Source organism: Ornithorhynchus anatinus, chromosome 3 (assembly GCF_004115215.2).
Source record: "Ornithorhynchus anatinus isolate Pmale09 chromosome 3, mOrnAna1.pri.v4, whole genome shotgun sequence".
In the NCBI taxonomy this organism is placed as follows: domain Eukaryota; kingdom Metazoa; phylum Chordata; class Mammalia; order Monotremata; family Ornithorhynchidae; genus Ornithorhynchus; species Ornithorhynchus anatinus.
The window spans coordinates 44,207,157-44,229,174 of NC_041730.1; the positions used below are offsets into that span (position 1 = coordinate 44,207,157).

The following is a 22,018-nucleotide window of genomic DNA, read 5'->3' on the forward strand; positions in this document are numbered from 1 at the left end:
GGAAAATTGGAAAAGCCTTGTCATGGATAGAATATGGGCTAAAAAATAGGAAACCCAAACCTCATTCCACTTTGCAGGATATTGGAGTGTAAATAGTGGGCTTACCTATAGACCATGATAGGACTGGTTTTATTTCAGATATTCATAAATGATCTGAAAGAAGGAATGCACAGTGGAATCTTCAGTTTTGGCAGATGATACTAAGTGTTCTTAGTGGTCAAGTGCTATGCAGAGGGGAATACATTTTTAAGTAAATTGTAAAAATTCTTACATTTGTCACTAATGCTACATTGTAATGTCCTTTTGGGCAGGGAACATGCCACTTCAGTACTGCCCAAGCTCTCCTGCAGTTCATCACACCAAGTGGACTTGCAAAAAAGGTTACTACTACTAATGCTAGGAAGATCTTAGACCTTCTGACCACTGGGTAGAAGGGCTGTAGTCTACCCTCTCCCCACTAATTATTCACTCCCCTTTTCCTTAACCCCCCCCAATTTGTGCTCCTTAGTCCTCTCAAGATATCCACTCAATCAAGAAATCATATTTATTGAGCACTTACTGTGTGCAGAGCACTGTACCTAGCATTTGGGAGAGTACAATGTAACAGAATGAGCACTGGGAGTCAGAAGGTCATGGGTTCTAATCCCGGCCCTGCCACTTGTCTGCTGTGTGACCTCGGGCAAGTCATTTCACTTCTCTGGGTCTCAGTTATCTCATCTGTCGAATAGGGATTGAGACTGGGAGCCCCAAGTGGGATAGGGACTGTGTCCAACCTGAGTTGCTTGTATCCACCCCAGTGTTTAGTACAGTGCCTGGCATACAGTAAGTGCTTAACAAATACCACAATTATTATTATTATCTCTCTCACATGTCTACCCCTTGCTCATGCCCTTTCTCCTTCCTCGAATATCTTCCCCCTCAGAGCACAGCTCTCCTCATCCTCAAAGGCCTTCTGAAGTCATATCTCCTCCAGGAAGCTCTCCCTGATTAATTTTGCCACTCTCCTGATTTTAAACTTCCAACTACACACTTTTATCTGCAAAACTGCATGGACTCCTTTTGTACATACCCTATTACTTAAACACTCCCCAAATATTAACTTTCCTTCCTGCTAACTATAAATTGTTTAGTGTCTGTTTCCATGCTAGATTGTAATCTCCTCTAGGGTAGGGAATCTGTCTACTGGCTCTACTGTGCCAATAAGTAGCCTGACCAACTGGAAAGAGCACGGGCCTAGGAGTTAGAGGACCTGGATTCTAATCCTGGCTCCTCCATGTGCCTGCTGTGTGACCTAGGGCAAGCCACTTAATTTCTCTGTGCCTCAGTTTCCTCATCTGTAAAATGGGGATTAAATGCTACTCCCTTCTACTCAGAGAGTCTCATGTAGGATAGGGGCTGTGCCTAACTTGATTTTCTTATATCTATCCCAGCATTTAGTACATTGCTTGACACATAGTATGCACTTATATTACTTTATTATTTTTATACTATTAATAAATTAAAAGCTGAATGAATAGGATGCAGTGCAGCAGATGAGTTTGTGTGAGCAAGTGTAAGATAATGCAAACACCCAGAGAAAATAATTCAAGTTAACAACTACCTGATAATGAGTAAGGATTTATTAGATATTATTCAGAAATCGTAGCTTGATGGATTTTTTTAAATCATTGGCTCAGCGCATGATAGAAATCAAAAAGGCCCAGCATTTGTTGGGCTACACCAGACTTGTTTTGTTTTGTTTTGCTTTGTGTCTCCCCCATTTAGACTGTGAGCCCATTATTGGGCAGGGATTGTCTCTATCTGTTGCTGAATTGTACATTCCAAGCACTTAGTACAGTGCTCTGCACGCAGTAAGTGCTCAATAAATACTATCGAAAGAATGAATGAAAGAAGGAGATAGAAAACGAAAGAAAATGGCAAAATAATGCCCTCTGTACACTGCAGTAAATTCAGGTTGCTGCATTTTTGAAAGGACAGTAATGGAGATGGAGATGGTAAAAAAGGAGGCCAGCCAAAATGAACAGGTGAAGGAAAAGTTTCCTGTATAGGGCAGACTGAAAAGATTAGAACTCATCACTCTGGAGAGATGCAGACCCAGAGGGGACATGAATGGAATCTACAAAATTGTGAGGGGTATGAAAATGGCAAAGGTGGAATTCTTATTCACCAAATCCCACAGTGTTTAGGCTGAGGTGACAGCTATTGAGGCTTTTCAAGAGTAGGTTCAAGACAAACAAAAAAAAGTCTTCTTCACATAGATAAACAGGAAATTTGTTACCAGAGTGTTATGTGGTATGAAAATATCATCCTGGCTGAATCTGTGGAGGAAAAGCTCATAATGGGTTGCTAGAGAGAAAGTTAAGGATGTCGAGGGAAATTTAGGGATGTTTGAAAACTCAAGAAGAGTTCAAATAATAAATGCACATTAGGTCCCTAAGATATTTCTTAAAGATTAGAAAGGTTATTAAGAAAGGAAAGCATCATATGGTTCTCTAGCAAATTGCTACCAATGTTGACTATGGAATTTTGGATTTTTGAATCATTGTCTGATCTAGTAATTGGACAGCTTATATTCTTATGATCAAGGTATTCTTTCTTTAATTAAAGCCTGCATCATCTGATTTGGTCTTTATGGACATAGGGGACAATCATTCGTCATCCTTTTCATATGGAGCCTTTTAATTGGCTCCTTATTTTCTCTAATCCCCACAAAAAAAATCTCCAACTCCTTTAACCTTTCTCCCAGTGGACCAATTGTCCTTTTCTTTAGTTATTTTTGTCACTCTTCTCTAGACCTTTTCCAGTGTCTCCGCACCCAATATAAATCATGATGACCAAAGTTGGATCTGACCCAATCCCTTGTATAGCAAAAGGGTAAATATAGTTCTGGGCTTTTCAGTATCATTTTAGCTTTAAATGGCCCCCAATTGCTAATTTAGCTTCTGGTCTCCTGTGACCTCCAATTTTTTTTTTCAGTTCAATGTGGGTTTCGCCTGATATTTCCCATATACTGTTTAACATTTGGTCTTACCTCCTAGTTTAATAGCTTGCTTCTTGAGCCTTTTTTAGATACTTATTTGATACACAATGAATGAGAATGGGGTGGCTGTTTCCTGGAAGTGAGTTTTCATATCATTTAGCTGAGGTTTATCTATTTGTGGTTGAGTAAATGTTTTCAGACAAGTGTACACTTTAGATCATTTCATCTGAGTATTCTAGCAGCTTTGAAAATTATACGTTAAGTGCATGGGAAAAATTTGTAGTTTAAAGGAAGATCACATTGAGATTTACAGGTGATATGCAATTTTTTTTTTCTGGTCTGTTCACAAAGCCCATTTCTGTAATTTTTAAATAGTCACTATTTCACTGTACAGAAACAATATTCACTTGGAAATTAATGCCAGGTGCCAGGCTGGTATTTCTAAGGTAATTTATAATGATTTCCCAGGTGTAATTGCTTATTATGAGAATCAGGTTTTACTGAAGACAGTAGATTTCTGGATTAAATTCTCATTGATATGACCAATAATATTAATAATAACAATAATAATAATAGTATTTGTTAAGCCTTTGCTATCTGCAAAACACTGTTCTAAGCACTGGGATAGATACAGGGTTATCAGGCTGTCCCACTGGGGGCTCACAGTCTTAATCCCCACTTTACAGATAGTGACTGGGTCACAGAGAAGTTAAGTGACTTGCCCAAAGTCACACAGCTGGCAAGAATAATAATAATACTAATGTTGGTATTTGTTAAGCGCTTACTATGTGCAGAGCACTGTTCTAAGCGCTGGGATAGATACAGGGTAATCAGGTTGCCCCTTGTGAGGCTCACACTCTTAATCCCCATTTTACAGATGAGGTCACCGAGGCACAGAGAAGCTAAGTGACTTGCCCACAGTCACACAGCTGACAAATGGCAGAGCTGGGATAAGTGGTGCAGTTGGGATTAGAACCCATGATCTCTGACTCCCAAGCCCGGGCTCTTTCATAGCAAACTCAAGTTATTATAAACTAAGTCTAGGAAGGTGAAATTTTACTTATTCACATTACAGTATAAATTTTGGGAAGCTTATAATATGATTTATAATGTGACACTTTTTAAAATTTAGTCAAATGGTTCAAATTCATTTCTGGCCCTTGGTCCCTCTCATCAACCCAGCAATTAGGTAAGTAAAAATGGGTGCTTCTTTTTTGAAAAACTTGACTTTTGCATAAAATTGCCAAGAAAAGAGAATTCTTGGCCTTGGTTATTGCAAGATGAGGTCAACAAGAATATATTTAACAGTCTATTGACTAAGTAATGGAACTTTCTTTTTTACCCTCTGATTTTCATGAGAACATTCCCTCAGGTAAAGGGAGTTTCCAAAATAAGCTCATCAAAAACATGCTGATCCTGTGCTCCAAACAAGAAAAAAGCCCAGAATGCACCCAAATCAGGAACATAATGGTCTGTAAAATGATAAGGCAGAAATGGTGATGCCAGATTGAATTTTCAGGAATTCTTAGATTTGTTTGCCATTTTGCTATCTTAGGTTCACTAGGCAATTCATTTGGGCTTTTTCGATGTTTGTCACCAGCTCCCTGCCTGTGTTTGGGAGACTAAGCAGTGTGGCCAAGTGGAAAGAACAGGGGCCTGGGAGTCAGAATAATCTGAGTTCTAGTGCCAGCTCAGCCACTTTTCTGCTGTGTGACCTGGGGCAAGTCATCTCACTTCTCTGTGCCTCAGTTACCTCAACTGTAAAATGGGGATGAAGATTGTGAGCCCTGTGTGAGACAGGGACTGTGTCCAACCTGATTATCTTGTATCTACCCCAGCGCTTAGTGCAATGCTTGACACGTGATAACCTCTGAACAAATACCACAGTTATTATCATTATTACACTAGTTTTTGCTATGCTGCCTGATATGGCTGGTCCTTAGCAGCAGGACCAATTTCTGAGGCTGGAGAGCAAGCAGAGAGAGGTTAATGTTCAGAAAAAAATGTGCTGAGTTGTTAAAATGCTCTCTTCCTTACCTAGGAAAGGCTCCAGCACTGTTGACTTTTTGATCCTCAACTGGTAGTGAGCTATGTGGGAGAGGCACATTCCTTGATAATGTTCCACCTGGAGACTGGAGTTCTTGGTTTGAATTAACTGCTTAGTAGCAGCTGGGGCACGGGGTTCTTTAAAGCTCTCCTCTCTCATCTTTTTAAATAACACATTTATTTCAGGGCTCCTCACCTAATCACTGAGGTACCAAAATGAGGATTTGGCCTGTAGGCCCTGAACAGGAGTGAATATGCAGTACCACAAAGACATTACTGAGTCTATGGGGGCTGAATTTGATCTCTGAATTCTGATATTGTTTTTGTTTTGTATTGTCCTTGTCCTTCTTATTTCCTCTTCTTTTCCCCCCTAGTAAACTCTTTCATTCGATTGTTTTTCTTCTCCTTTATTCCATCTGCTTCTCTGCTATAAGGACCTTTTAGTCCACAATTTATGCAAGAACTACCACCAGGACACTTTAGGAGAAGGTTTTCTTCCTTTGTAATTGATTCACTGGCCTAAAAAAACCTCAGGTGCCATTGGATAGGCCTGGGATCCGTCCACAATTCTGAGAACTGGGAGCATGAGGCAGGGGATGGACTTACTGATACTGAGTTTTATGGGCAAATTAAGGAAAAATTCAAGACCCCAAAATATACTTTGTCTTGAATTATCTGGATATTAAAGAAGTATTTTTTGGACTTGAAATATCAAGATAATTCAAGACAAAGTGAGTTGGTAGTCCTCTTAGCTGGAAAATTTGTGTGATTAGATTTCATGTTTAGACTGTGAGCCCGATATTGGGCAGGGATTGTCTCAATCTGTTGCCGAATTGTGCACTCCAAGTGCTTAGTACAGTGCACTGCACATAGTAAGTGCTCAATAAATACTATTAAATGAATGAATGCTGTGCTCAGTTTCCCAAAATATTACCCCTTATGGGCCCTTGGGAGACAACTCTTGCTATTGAACTGAGGCTGGTAAAACCCCTTTTCTCATGGAAATGAAATTGAAGGAGGAGTCACACAGAATTTTCAATCATCCTATTTCTCCTCTAAAAAGCAACCACCTATTGAGAGCTGAAGAAGAGGTAGGGAAATAATAATTATGATATTTATTAAGCGCTTACTCTGACCCAGGCATTGTACTAAGTGCTGGAGTAGATACAAGCAAATTGGGTCCCTGTCCCATGGGGGGGCTCACAATCTTAATCCTCAGTTTACAGATGAAGTAACTGAAGCACAGAGAAGTAAAGTGACTTGCCCAAGGTCACACAGCAGACAAATGGCAGAGTGGGGATTAGAACCCATGTCCTCTGACTCCCAAGCTCATGCTCTATCCACTACGAATTGTTTCTTTTGTGATACAAATGAAACTTTGTAATGAATACTTGAGCACTACAAGACCCGTACAGTACAGTTTGGGGTGCTTAAGCCAACCATTTTAATTGGCACTGCCTTAACCAGATGATAAAATCTTCCCATTTAGAGGTCCGTTGTTATGACTGAACCTTGTTGAAAACAGACTCATTTTCATCAGGTACGATAAGCTAATCACTTTGAAAATGGGAGAAATAACTCCTTGACCTAAATTTTTCTTTAGCACTTCATTTCTGCAAGAGATTAAATGATTTCCCTTGATTTTCAAAAGAGGCCAATCTCCAATCTATTTTTGTTGTTGTTGTTGTTATTGTTTTGGGCTTTTAAGACTTTGTTCTGTGTTGTTTGCTTTGTCTAGTTAATATGTAAACACTAAGACCAGGGAAGCATGGTTTATCTGAGTAATCTCATCAAGGTACTGGCCTCCTTGTAAATATCTGGTTGGTCTCAGGAAAGGAGGGAAGCAGTTTCAAAATCTTAAATTGATATTGTTCTTTGAAGAATTAATTTTGTTTCCCACATCAACTTGTCATTTGAATGACAAAAGTTGGGAAATTGGCTGAATTGGGGAATAGCTGAATGTGGAAGCTAGTATTCTCATAGAACCACTTCTTTCATAAAGTGGTTATTATTAATAATAGTAATAATCATTGTGGTATTTAAGTGCTTACTAAGTGCCAGGCATGGTACTAAGCGCTGGGCTAGATACAAGCAAATTGGCTTGGACACAGTGCCTGTCCTCTATGGGGCTCACACTCTTAATCCCAATTTTCTAGATGAGGTAACTGAGGCACAGAGAAGTGAAGTGACTTACCCAAGGGCAAGTGGCGGATGCAGGATTAGAACTCAGGTCCTTCTGACTTCAAGGCCCATGTTCTATCCTTTAAGTCAGGCTGTTTAAAGCCTGTATAAAGAAAACTCAGACCCCGAGAAAGTCACTTAACTTCTCTATGCCTCAGTTACCTCATTCGGGAGGCAACGCTCGAGGTCCCTACCAGTTCGATTTACCCCTGGACATGTTGGATTTTGAGCTGTGTCTTTTATATTGTTTTCGTGTTTCTATGTCTATCACCAAACTCCTCTTCACTTTATTCTTAGCTTGTAAGCCTGGGGAGGAGTGGGGATGAGGTTTTAATTCTCTTCCTGGTATTCTTTTTTTGCACAGTAGGGCCTTAACAAACGTTAGTACTATTACTATTAAAAGGGAACAAACATCACAGGAGCGATATAATATATGTCAAACTCATTTGCTAGGCTTTTTGTTGTCTGTTCTTTACAAAGCTCTTTGTTAACAGTAGTGTGATCTCACTCCTTTCTAACCCCAGGGAGCTGTCTTATTGGAAGAGTGGCATTCTAGGACCTGAGTTGGTTTTTGAAACTCAACTGAAGTGCACAGGGCTGCCTGCCAGAAGACATTCTTCAGTGCTGGATGGCCCACTGCAAATGTAAACTGTTGCTGCACCATCTCAGCCTCCCACATCTAGGTTGGCTGCTGACAGCCTTATGGATACAGGAAGATCAGATAACATGATGTCACGTGTTATGCTGGGCATGCTGCACAGTGTGGTGACATCACACATTATTTTGCAATAGCAGGCCAGGTTCAGGTGATCCTCTGTGTTTATATTTTTGTTCATCATTCCTATCACCAAACCATCCCTACTGTATTCTTTGATTATGAATGCCTGAAAGGCCAGGGACCATATTTAATTTTCTCTCATGTCTTTTTTCCCAGCACTAAGTACAGTGCTTTTTACACCCAGGTGCCTAATAGTATTTCTACCCTTAAATCCATCAATGGAATTTATTATTTACTGTGTGTAGAGTGCTGTACTAAGTGCTTGGGAAACATCATGGCTTAGTGGAAAAAACACGGGCCTGGGAGTCAGGAGGACCTGGGTTCTAATTCTCTAATTTTTGACCTGGGTTCAAGTCCCTTAACTTCTCTGTGCCTCAGTTACCCAGCGCTTAGAACAGTGCTTGGCACATAGTAAGCACCTAACAAGTACCATTATTATTATTGTTGCAGTACAAAAGGGTAGGTTTTAGACAAGCCCAGCCCACAAGGAGTTTCTAGTCTAGACGGGGAGTCAGACATTAAGGTAAGTTATAGATGGCCCTGAACATGCTCTTACTACTCTGAAGCACCTCTATTCGCCCTCCCTCCACTTAACTGAAGGAGCAATGTGTTCCCTTCCCAGACCCACGTGAATTCCAATGCTGTCAAAGCTGTCAAAGGAATTTGGTGACTGGAGTGATAGCAGAGCTCAGCTCAGCTCAACACTGAAAATTAAAATACTAGGCAAAAAGACATCCAATTTCATATCCTTACCTGTCAGGGGACAAACTGGCTGAAGACTGGACTTTCTGGCATAAAACTCGATGACTGACCATCAAATCATGATGGAGTTTTTAGCTGTCTGTCCCCTGACTGGGGCAGATATGGCCACACACAATTCATGTCCAGTATTTATATTTTCAGGGACCATCTTCCTCCACCTCAGTTCCTGCATTCAGAGGAGCATCGGTAGGGAATTTAAATGCCCTGGAGAAAGTGGAAGGGGCTGAGAGGATCCCCCAGAGAAATGCATTAGGTTTAGGCAGTCTTCCCGAAAACTGCACGCAACATCACGTGGACGTAGGGTCCCGTGTCCACGAGGGATGTCAATGGCCACTCAATTTTTCTGGCAGCAGTCCCTTCCTTATTGCATCTCTGCATGTTGCCAACTTGCTTATCCTACAGCTCTGTTTTCTAGCGACAACTCCTTCAGCCATTTACTCCCATAGCATGGGAGAAGGACAATAATCACACCAAATCCCTTCCATTTTCAGAAGAGCTCTACTCTACTGGGCTCTCCCAGACACCTAGTAAAGTGCTCGACCCCCAGTAAGGTCATGGGTTTGAATCCCAGCTCTTCCATTTGTCAGCTCTGTGACTGTGGGCAAGTCACTTAACTTCTCTGTGCCTCAGTTACCTCATCTGTAAAATGGGGATTAAGACTGTGCGCCTCATGTGGGACAACCTGACTACCCTGTATCTACCCCAGCACTTAGAATAGTGCTCTGCACACAGTAAGTGCTTAACAAATACCAACATTATTATTATTATAAATACCATTGATTGATTGAAGAGCTCAAGGCACTTTTCCATCTGTTCTCTCATTTGTTCTAACAACATCAATATTTTTCTAGTCATATTAGGCTCAGTCCAACTCATCAACTTGTTTAGCCCAGCTGAATTTTTTTTTAAAATTTTGAGTAAAGATGGATAGACCATTCATGCCCTGATTTGTCCCCACTGATTTCATCAGAAAGGTAGAACCTGTTCAAGCCTTTCTTTAGTGCGGGACTGACTCAAGACAGCTTGTTGCCCCCAAGCAAAAGGAAGAGAAACAGAAATCAATGGAACCATAAGGTAAGAAGCACGCGTTGGAAAGTGAAAAGAGGGACGCCCCCACCCAACTAATAACCTAGGCAATTGCCTAGTTTCCTCTTATCACAGACTAGCCCTGTCTTGGTATATGTTGGTTTCCTGTTCCCAAACCACAGACTAAAATACACATTTTTCTTGTAATTTACACAGGTGGTATCACATTCCTAATAAAAATAGTCAAACTCTCACACTTGAATTCCTCATTTATCCTCATATCACTGTTTTTAAGCTATTTATTAGGCCTCTGGGAGCAGGGAGACACATCAAACATCCTGGACTGCCAGAATTAGTTAATGAAAATCTACCCACATGAAGCTATGTCTAAATGACTGATTCATTATTTTTGCAGTGATCTGCCTGTTTTGTCACAGTTGATGCAAGCAGAGTTGAGGTTCACAAGAAATATGTGCTGGTCCTTAGACATGTGATTTAATCATGGTGGACTTGTGTTTACCTTCTGAAAAAGTAAGAGCATGAGAGGAAAGAATGACTATATGGAAAGCCCGGTTGCTGAATGGGGGAACCATTCCAGCTCTCCTGTGGCACCCCCACTGTGCCCCTTCGTGGCACCCTTCCTTGCCAGACCACCCTACTGCCACCTAATGGGACGACGAATCCAGGAAAGGAGAGGGGTGGGTAAAATTGACTTCCCCAACAGAAGACTGTGTAAGACTGCCCACTTCCCCTGCAGATAGGATAGAATTCTACAACCTCCAGTCCAGAGAAACTCTCTAAGTCGTGTAACATCTAACCATTAAGGATCACAACTTTTTCTTGACTGCCTGTCCCTCTCCTTTTTATGTCTTTCTTTTTCCTGCTAACACTAAAGACTGATATTAATGGAAAAACCATTAAAAAAAAACTATTATCCTACGAGGAAGAAGTGAATGCACTCAAGTGTAAAAGGAAGACTTATCGATCAATTTTCAGTTAAACCTGGCTTGTCTGACACTTTGCAGCGGAGGAATGTGTTTTTATTGCCTGGCCAGATAGTTCAGATTTCCGGTCAGTCTTAGTAAAGACCCTTTTTATAACATTGATAAAATTTTATCACAGAGCTATGAAAACAAAATTAGATTTCACAACTCACATCAGACCTTGAAGAGGCTGTCTCTATAAATTTCACAAACCTTATCAAGCTTAATGCACCTAGTCTGAAGTTTGTTGACTTAATATTTAAAATGGTAACTTCTACTGAGGAAAAAAAATGTTTTTCCCATTTATAAACAGATGATTTCAAGAGAAAAGTGGGGAAGATCATCTCTCAATTATTTGCTGGTGTGCCAACAATCTGAATTTAAGGAAACAAGCCTCTATGAGCTAACCTGGGCATCCTGTATAGTATACAAAATGGGAAGGGACCAGGGTCAACTCCATGTCAGGACAGTCTCCTGTACTTAAACGGAAGCAGAACGTATAAAAACTAATCTAAAGAATTTAGAGCAAAACCTAACTTTCTTGTACACTACTGACAGACTATATGAGCTCCATAGAATTCTAGGCTCTACTACCCAACTAAATTAAGATATACCTAAATATCTAAATAATGCAATCGATAAGACTAAGATTTATAATAATAATAATAATAATGTTGGTATTTGTTAAGCGCTTACTATGTGCCGAGCACTGTTCTAAGCGCTGGGGTAGACATAGGGGAATCAGGTTGTCCCACGTGGGGCTCACAGTTTTCATCCCCATTTTACAGATGAGGGAATTGAGGCACAGAGAAGTTAAGTGACTTGCCCACAGTCACACAGCCGACAAGTGGCCGAGCTGGGATTCGAACTCATGAGCCCTGACTCCAAAGCCCGTGCTCTTTCCACTGAGCCACGCTGCTTCTCAAGAAATTGCTGTTGTACACATTGGTACATTTGCATACTTATTAAAAGCTTAAATCGTCTGCTTTTCAAGTCAGTTATGGACGCCTGTCTATAAATTATCTTAAATTGCTGCCAAATGTAGTTACAACCTCAAAGATAGACCTCCGATGAGAGACCCTCATATTAAAAAGTTGCTCACTGTTTCCATGCAACTCGGGACCCAAGGCTTAAAGCCCAACTCTCTTGTCCAAAAGGTCTAATGTTAGAATTGACTCTGTGACAGTTTCTGCCCTCTGTTGTGGCCAACACTGTCTATCCACCAGGTAACGATTCAGAATAAAAACAAAATCCAAACATTTCTCACCCATTCTGGAAGAGCATTTAATGGCCGAACAACTTTCCCAAGTATTGAAGAAGAAAAATATATAAAGACCCCAAAATAATGTTTTAGGAGTGGGCTTAGAAGAAAACTATTATTACCAAAAAAAAAAAGGCAAATTAAGTTGGCATTTCTTACAGGAATAAAGTCATTTAGCATGACACTCTTCCTCTCAGGCAAAGTTGAAAACATGTTGTTTCCGTTTTGGCTGTCAAGGGAATAACAGGGGAGCTAAGATGAGCTTGGCACTTGGTAGCTAAAACTACACAGACATTGGTGCAGATGTCTTCATCCTGTCCAGTAATCATCACAGCTCAGACCTGAAAAATAAGGTCTCTTTTCATGGCCTATCCTCCTGCTCTCTCACCAAATGCAATTGTTTTTATTTTTAAATTTTCCATTTCCAATGGAACTAGTTTCAATCTTTCTGCCAGTTTTTGGATGTATTTTATTCAGTCACATTAATAATAATTATGGTATTTGTGAAGCATTTACTATGTGCCAAGCACTGTTTTAAGTGCTGGGGTAGATACAAGGTTAAGCAGGTTGTCCCATGTGGGGCTCACAGTCTTAATTCCCATTTTCAAGATGAGGTAACTGAGGCAAAGAGAAGCAAAGTGACTTTCCCAAAGTCACACAGCTGACAAGTAGTAGAGCTGGGTTTAAAACCCACAACCTCTGACTCCCAAACCCGTACTCTTTCCACTAAGCCACGCTGCAGTGATGTTTACTCCTGTAACCAATCCTTGGCTACCATGCATTGGAATTCATGTGCTGTGGGACATCTTTAAAAGCTGGGATAGAAAACTTAAAAAAAAAATAAAATAAGCCTTCTTTCAGGGAATAAAAGTTTCAAAGGCTCATACTGAAAATGAGTGCAATTATGTACATGACAGGTATCTGCCGTTTGAAAATGACAAGTCCAAGTTCCGATTTCTCAGACTCCGCTACTTCTGCTCCACTCTAAAGACTTCTTTTTCCCTCAATCCCACCCTCAACTCCAAAGATTTCTTGAGTCCAGTATTCTGCTTTTGAGATCTGGCCTGTATTGTAATCTGCCCTTTCTTTGCTGGAATTAAAGGTCTTGCATTATGACTGTTTGTACTGTCTGTCATTGACCAGATTGACCTTTCAGTCAGATTAACTTTAAGGTGAGAGATTGCCAGAGAAGCTCTGTCACCAGAGGGAAATCATCCACTGTCAAATTAACAGTCTCATCACAATAGTTGCCAAAATAAGACAATCATTTTTTGAAGTTGGCCATTTTGGGCATTATAAAGAAAAAAAATCAGTGATATTTATTACTACTATTATTATCAATAATAATAATGATAATAACTGTGGTATTTGTGTATTTGTGAAACACTTACTGTACTGGCACATCGAGAAGCAGCGTGGCTCAGTGGAAAGAGCACGGGCTTCGGAGTCAGAGGTCATGGGTTCGAATTCCGGCTCGGCCACTTGTCAGCTGTGTGACTTTGGGCAAGTTCACTTCACTTCTCAGTGCCTCAGTTACCTCAACTGTAAAATGGGGATTAAGACTGTGAGCCCCACATGGGACAACCTGAATCCCCTGTGTCTACCCCAGCGCTTAGAACAGTGCTCGGCACATAGTAAGCGCTTAACAAATACCAACATTATTATTAGTAAACAGTTACCAAATACCCCAGTTATTTTTATTAAAGGCAGCAGGCCCACCTGACTTCTCCCAAAAGTCCAATTAAATTCGCTTTGGGGAGCCCAGCTAACTCTGCTTCCTTTCCCAACTCCATCTCTGTTTGCTTAATCCCCATTTTACAGATGAGGCACAGAGAAGTTAAGTGGCTTGCCCAAGTTCACACAGCAGACAAATGGTAGAGTTGGAATTGGAATTCATGTCTTCTGACTTCCAAGGCCATGATCTTTCCATTAAGCCACACTGTTTCTCAGAAGACAGTCCCTGTCCCACATAAGGCTCACATGTCAATCTCCAATTTACAGATGAGGTAACTGAGGTCCAGAGAAGTAAAGTGACCTGCCCAAGGTCCCACAGAAGAGAAGTGGCGATGCCAGGATTAGATTGATTTCTCACTGTGTGCACAGCACTGTACTAAGTGCTTGAGACACTACAATACAAAAGCAAGTTCTGTGCACCCTTCCCACCTAGCTTAATCCACCTTGACAACTGACGCTGGGACCACAAGAAATCTATCCTAAAGGAGAAAGGGAGGTCTTGAAAACACTCTGGACAATCACCCCTTCAGAAGCTGCTTCTGCAACAGATACTTCTCAGGCATTGTAGCAAATTTCTACCTTCAATACCTCTAAAGCTCCAGTTCGCTATAGATTTTATCCACAACTATTCAAATTAAAGATGAATTCTATTATAATAAAATGCAACTGTTATAATATTTAAAGAAACCACTACTGATGTATTCTTACATTGAAAATGCATCTGAAATCTACTATTAAAATTGTGAACCTGTCTCTCATTCAACAAACCCATTAGCAGGTGAGAACAAGCCGGGACTTGTGCCCAGTTTGTGACCTGACAAAATGAAAACCTCCCAAAATAGAGACTGCTCAGCCTGATGCAAAACGCATTTAGGATTTTGACAATAGATCTTTCGATAAGGAAGTGTTTTATTTGAAATGCAAGTAGCTTCTGGGTACCTCTGCCTGAATCACTTTTCTAGGATATTAATCTGCACACCTCTTTTCTACTCTTGCAAAAATAGTTGCCCTTCCTTTCGGTGTCAAGCAGAAATTAATGTATAATGGCTTTAAGGCACTCCAACACCTTCCCCTCTTACTTAATTACTCACTTCTTCACCAGAGCAATCAACGGGGTTTTTTTTTTGAGCACTTATTGTGTGCAGAGGATTGTACTAAGCACTTGGGAGAGCATAATATAATAATAATATGTATAATATAGTCTAATAATAACAATATAGTAATAATATTATGGTCTTTAGAGAAGCAGCATGGCTTAGTGGAAAGAACACGGGCTTGGGAATCAGAGGTCGTGGGTTTGAATCCTAACTCTGCCACTTGGCTGTGTGACCTTGGGCAAGTCACTTAACTTCTCTGTGCCTCAGTGACCTCCTCTGTAAAATGGGGATGAAGACTGTGAGCCCCACGTTGAACAACCGGATTACCTTGTATCTACCCCAGCCCTTAAAACAGTGCTTGGCACATACTGAGGCACAGAGAAGTTACGTGACTTGCCCAAAGTCACACAGCTGATAAATGGCGCAGCCGGGATTAGAACCCACGACCTCTGACTCCCAAGCCCGTGCTCTTTCCACTAAGCCATGCTGCTTCTCATATAATGTAATTGGTAAACATGTTCCCCGCCCACAGCTTGCAGTTTAGAGGGGGAGACAGTAAAATAAATTCCTCCCAAGCACACTTACTAGTAAATCTCATCCTTGACACTCCTCTTTTTCTAATCCATTACTGACCACTCCCTGGTACCTGGAACTTCCTCCTCCAAATCTATCCACAGCTCTCTCTATCCTCAAAGCCTTCCTGAAGCGTTACCTCCTATAAAAGGTATTCCCTAATTGAGCTCTACTTTCTCTGGCCATTTTACAGCTACCATTTGGGTTTATTAATACTCATATTCATATTCAGTCATTTGTCTATATTTCCTTCCCTATATCTGCTTTCAACAGCTATAGCCCTGTTTCTCCTTCCTCCACTTATTTCCACATGTGTGGTATCTGTCAGTCTCACCCCATTAGACTGTAAACTTCTTGAGGGAAAGGACCAGGTCTCTCTATTATACTTTTCCAAGTTCTAAACATAGTCTTGTGCAAACAAGGATCCCTTAATAATAGATAGAAGCTATTTAACACCATCTTGAAAGCACTAAAATGCAGTTTTAGTCCCTCGTTTCATTCAAGGTCTCAATCTGGATATAGTATGTAGTTAAAAATACTAGAGAAGCAGCGTGGCTCAGTGGAAAGAGCCCGGGCTTTGGAGTCAGAGGTCATGGGTTCGAATTCCAGCTTTCCCACTTGTCAGCTGTGTGCTTATGGGCGAGTCACTTAGCTTCTCTGCTTATCTGTGGGGATTAATGGCAATTTAGTTGCCATTGTTTTTAGGAGATGTTCTTCCCCTTGACTCTATTTATTGCCATTGTTCTTGTCTGTCTGTCTCCTCCGATTAGACTGTAAACCCGTCCAACGGCAGGGACTGTCTCTATCTGTTGCTGACTTGTTCATTCCAAGTGCTTAGTACAGTGCTCTGCACATAGTAAGTGCTCAATAAATGCTATTGAATGAATGAATTAACTGTGAGCCTCACGTGGGACAACTTGATTACCCTGTATCTACCCCAGTGCTTAGAACACTGCTCTGCACATAGTAAGCGCTTAACAAATACCAACATTATTATTATTATTGTTATTAAAAAAATACATAATCCGGGCTCTGCCACTTGTGTGCTGTGTGACCTTGGTCAAGTCACTTCACTTTTCTCTGCTTCAGTTACCTCATCTGTTAAATGGGGATTAAGACTGTGAGCTCCATTTGTAACATGGACTGTGTCCACCCTGATTACCCTGTATCTACCCCAGTGCTTAGAACACTGCTCTGCACATAGTAAGCGCTTAACAAATACCAACATTATTATTATTATTGTTATTAAAAAAATACATAATCCGGGCTCTGCCACTTGTGTGCTGTGTGACCTTGGTCAAGTCACTTCACTTTTCTCTGCTTCAGTTACCTCATCTGTTAAATGGGGATTAAGACTGTGAGCTCCATTTGTAACATGGACTGTGTCCACCCTGATTAGCTTGTATCTATCCAAGTGCTTAGTACAGTGCTTGTCACATAATTAGCACTTAATAAAATTGAAAATAAAACAGTAAAAACATCTCCCCCCAAAGAGCCTTATTTTCATTAAACTAATCTTCGAACCCATCAGTTTTGATTAAAGTTAAAAGATAGAGGATGCATTAGGGAACTCACTTAAATGGGAACGAATAGAAAGCGTTTGTACAGTTATCCTGAGTCAGATGGTAACTGAATCTTAAAACTGGAAATATGCTTAATTGCAAATACTTGTGTTCAGTAAATGCTAAATCTGTGAGCCGCCTGAGAGACAGGGGCCACATTTAATTCCCACCTGTGTGATCTCTCCCGGCATTTAATAGAGTCAATACTTCACTCTGCTGCCCTGATCATTTTTCTGGAAAGCCCTTCTGTTCATCTCTCTCACTCCTCAAAAACCTCAAGTGGTTGCCCACCTACCACCACATCAAATAGAAACTCCTCATCATTAGCTTTAATGCACTCGATCAGCTCTTTCCCTCCAACCTCATCTCACTTATCTCCTACTAGGAGCCAATCCACACATGCCACTTCTCTAATGTCAACCTACTGTCTGTAACTATGACCATCTTTCCTGCCCTTAACCCCTATCCCATTTCCTCCTTGAAACTCCCTCCCCCTTCAAATCCCAAAGCCCACCACCCTCTCCACCTTTAAAACCCTCCTAAAATTATATCTTTAGCAAGGGGCCTTCCCTAAGTCCCATTTTCCCTATCCGCCCTCCCCCCTGGGACAACTATGCACTTGGAACTGTGAACCTCTTAAGCATTTTAATAGCCCAGTCCCACAGCATGTACACAAGTTCCTTATAGACTACCATAATTTATTTTACTGTCTGTCCCCTGCTGTAGTCTGTAAACTCCTTCTGGGCAGGTATTATGTCTACCATGGAAGCAGCATGTCCTAGTGGACAGAGCACAGGCCTGGGAGTCAGAAGGTCATGGATTCTAATCCTGACTCTGCCACTTGAATGCTTTGGGCAAGTCACTTAACTTCTCTGGACCTCAGTTACCTCATCTGTAAAATGGGGATTAAGACTGTGATCTCTATGCGAGACAGTATCCAACTCCATTTGCTTGTTTCCACCCTAGTGCTTAATACAGTAGCTGGAACATAGTAAGTGCTTAACAAATACCAAAATTATTATTATTCATTCAATAGTATTTATTGAGTGCTTACTATGTGCAGAGCACTGTACCAAGAGCTTGGAATGAACAAATCGGTAACAGATAGAGACAATCCCTGCCCTATGACGGGCTTACAGTCTAATTACCAACTCTGTTGTGTTGTACTTTCCCAAGCACTTTAGTACAGTGATTAGTAAGGTCTCAGGAAATAGCAATGATTTTTCTGCACGTAATAAATACTATTCATTCATTCATTCAATCACACTTATTGAGTGCTTACTGTGTGCAAAGCACTGTACTAAGTGCTTGGGAGAGTACACTACAATAAGCAGAAACATTCCCTGCCTACAGCGAGCTTACAGTTGCCAGGCTACTATTACTGCTGTGTCACCTTGGGCAAGTCACTTCACTTCTATGTTCTTCAGTTACCTCATCTAGAAAATGGGGATTGAGACTGTGAGCCCTATTTGGGCTTACCCCATTTGTTTATATCCACCCCAGTGCTTAGTACAGTGCCTGGCACATAGTAAGTGCTTAACAAATACCATAATTATTATTAATTATTATTACCACCAAAGAGCCATTTTCTTATTAAGAAGAAATTCATTCAGTTGTATTTAATGAGTGCTTACTGTGTGTAAAGCACTGTACTTAATGCTTGGGAGAGTACAATAACAAAAAGACTCATTCCTGTCCACAATTAGCTCAGAGTCTAGAGGGGAAGACAGACAATAATATAATTATATGAATAAATTGTAGATATACACATATGTGCTGTGGGAAATGGCTTCAAACTCTTTCGATAGAATGAAAAATAATCTGCATTAAAGAGCCTGTGGAAAAATGGTTCTTGCCTATCAAATGATTGAACCTGTTTGAGGAGGGACTGGGAAATAATAATAATAATAATTATGCTATTTGTTAAGAACTTACTATGTGCCAAGCACTGTTCTAAGCACTGGGGTGGATACAGGGTAATGAGTTTGTCCCACGTGGGGCTCACAATTTTAATCCCCATTTTTCAGATGAGGGAACTGAGGCACAGAGAAATTAAGTGACTTGCCTAAGGTCACACAGCAGACAAGTGGTGGAGCCGGGGTTAGAACCCACGTCCTCTGACTCCCAAGCCCGTGCTCTTTCCACTAAGCCACACTGCTTCTCTAAATCCTCTCAATTGAAGATTTTTTTTTTCCAAATATAGATTGAAAGCTCCTTTTGGGCAAGTATCACGACTCGTGCTTCTGTTGTTCTTTCCCCAACGCTTAATCGAGGGCAGTCTACACAGTAGGTGCTTAGTGAATACCTATTACTACTTTCATAAGCAGGCAGGCATGAGACATATTGAACAACTGAAATGGATGTATCGGCTGTGAATCTACAGATGCATGGCTGTATTTCCTGATCCCTGCCTAGTCAGGGGTGACTAGAAACTGGTCATGGACAGTCTAACCAATGTTGAGATGTTCCCATCACTTAAAATTTTTCCCCACCCAGGCAAACCTTATACATACACAAAACTTCACTGTCATCCCAGAATCCACTTCCTCTGAGCATCATGAAAGGAAGCCAAAAATTAGAGGATATAAGATGCTCCGAACTCATTTCTTTCCGGAATATTGTTAAACTTTCCCTATGTACCTGGCCAAATTTTGGCACTGACAACTGTACATTTTCTTTCTATTCGGCAGACACGAACATCCTAAGCATTTAGTATAAGCTCGCTGTGCAAGATTTCATAATTCTGCTCATTCCCTGGTGATGCTATCACCATGCTAATAATCACACATTATGAATATATTTATGAGTCTTTACAGCATGAAAACGGGAAAATAGCATTAAAATTCAAGTCTCAAACTTCCAAGGAATTCACTGAAACAATATCTAGTTAACGAATTGATATTTATTGGTATTTCCTTGGGGGGAAAGTAAATGCAAAGTCATACCTAAGCAATTTCATTTATTTGGTCTTTTACTACTTATTTTTAATTCCTTCCTTTTAGTGAAGTGAGGAATGCAGTTTTAAAACTGGTCAAGATAATTTTGATATATGAGAATAACTGATGATCTAACATGCTGTATTCCCATGCCATACTACAACATTCATGTTCAAGGAAAGTATAATAAAGGAATTGTTTTCCATTTTTATGGCTTCCTCTTTTTCCTAGCAAATGTTTAGTTTTTGCATATTAAAAATGCTATAATAGGGAAAATGTTTCCTTGGCAAATGGAAGCAATGTGGTCTAGTGGAAAGAACCGAGACCTGGGAGTCGGAGGACCTGGGTTCTAATCTTGGCTCCACCGTTTGTCTGCTGTATCGCCTTGGGCAAAGTCACTTAACTTCTCTGATCCTCAGTTTCCTCATCTTTAAAATGGACATTAAGACTGTGAAGCCTATGTGAGGCCTGGACTGTATCCAACCCGATTATTTTGTATCTACCCCAGTGCTTCGTACCGTGACTGGCATATAATAGGCTTAACAACTACATAAAAAGCTTATCTTAGAAGGAACCTCTACATTCACACATACCCAAGCAGTAGGGAACTGGTATGGTAAGAGAGATGTGGCTAATCCAAGTGGAGAATAGGAGGGAGAGAGAAAAACCAGCCACTGCTTCCACATTGTTTTTTAAAGTTATTTCTCAGGGAATTTCCTCAAGGGGAATTCCTTGGAGATGGCAGCAGTATTACTATTGTACTCAGGGTGTGTGGAACATGCGTATTATTAACAATATTTATCACTAAAATAGTAATGAAGAGAAGACAATGGTGTCAGGGGATTTTAACTACTTCTATTCCTTTTTAACATCAAATTCAATCGAAATAAATGAGATACGGGTCAAAAATTAAAAGATAGACTTTGAGCCCCATGTGGGACAGGGATTGTGTCTGACCTGATTGATTTGTATCTTATCCCAGTGCTTAGAACAGTGCTTGACACGTAGTAAGTGCCTAGCACGGGCTTTGGAGTCAGGGCTCATGAGTTCGAATCCCAGCTCTGCCACTTGTCAGCTGTGTGACTGTGGGCAAGTTACTTAACTTCTCTGTGCCTCAGTTCCCTCATCTGTAAAATGGGGATTAAGACTGTGAGCCCCACGTGGGACAACCTGATTCCCCTGTGTTTACCCCAGTGCTTAGAACAGTGCTCTGCACATAGTAAGCGCTTAACAAATACCAACATTAATACTACTAAAAATGAAAAATTACTGGAATGGCTCAAGTGAAGGATTATTCCCCCCCATTTCTCTTTCTACACTACCTCTTTTTACACAGTGGTTTAGAGCCAAGGGGCAAGGATTTTTAGAAACTAAACCAAGAGGAAGGGCAATGGGCAGGATAACAGATGTGCCTCCTGCTTAAGAGTGTGACCTCCTAAGGAGCAGAAAGCATCCGCACAGAAGGTTGATCCAATGACTAAGTATTTTGGAGGGAAATAATATGCCCAAGGTGGAATAAAGTGGTCCTGCGTTCATGGAAGACTATCGACAGTGAGAAGGGGTACACCCATTATTCAGGAATCCCCTTCAGTAACTGAGTTTGACCTTTTTGGCATGACCTTTCCCTAGCCAGAGTTGCGATTTATTTCTTGATTCTATTGGTCTGATTTCTTGGAACACTCTCAGTTTCAAAACACAATCGTGGCACTTTTCCATAAGAAGAAAAAAGGTAAATCACTGATTGAAGATCAAGTTTTTCAGCAACTGTAAAGGAATGTCCTTGAGTTCTCTAGTTGGGAGCTTTTGGAGGGGCTAAGAAAGAAGTATGTGTAGATGCTATGATAGTAGTTTTCATAAGACACCATATTGGAGGAGATGAAAGATGCACTGGAAATATGAAAAGTACTAAAAAATACACCCCATATATAAATATTTCAACACGTAATGTCAGTGAGTAGCTCTTCTTCTCTATTTAGTTTCTACATGAAGTAAAACACAAGAATGCTAAGCACTCTCCAGAACTCAACACTATGACAGAATTTCCTTAAGTTGTTAATTAAGTTGTCTTGTTTTTGTCCGTCTCCCCCGATTAGACTGTA

At 40.6% G+C, this 22,018-nt stretch overlaps 1 protein-coding gene and 1 long non-coding RNA gene across 3 annotated transcripts in view; one reads left to right on the forward strand and one right to left on the reverse strand.

Moving 5' to 3' along the window:
• Window positions 1-8,017, forward strand: part of DCDC1 (doublecortin domain containing 1) — a 406,529-nt gene extending 398,512 nt beyond the window's left edge. The window contains exon 40 of the mRNA XM_029060915.2: window positions 7,732-8,017. Within this exon, the coding sequence (XP_028916748.1) occupies window positions 7,732-7,770 (39 nt within the window). The 3' untranslated portion in view covers window positions 7,771-8,017. The remainder of the gene's footprint in view (window positions 1-7,731) is intronic.
• LOC114810194 overlaps window positions 1-22,018 on the reverse strand; it is a 274,482-nt gene that overhangs the window by 55,741 nt on the left and 196,723 nt on the right. The window lies entirely within an intron of this gene.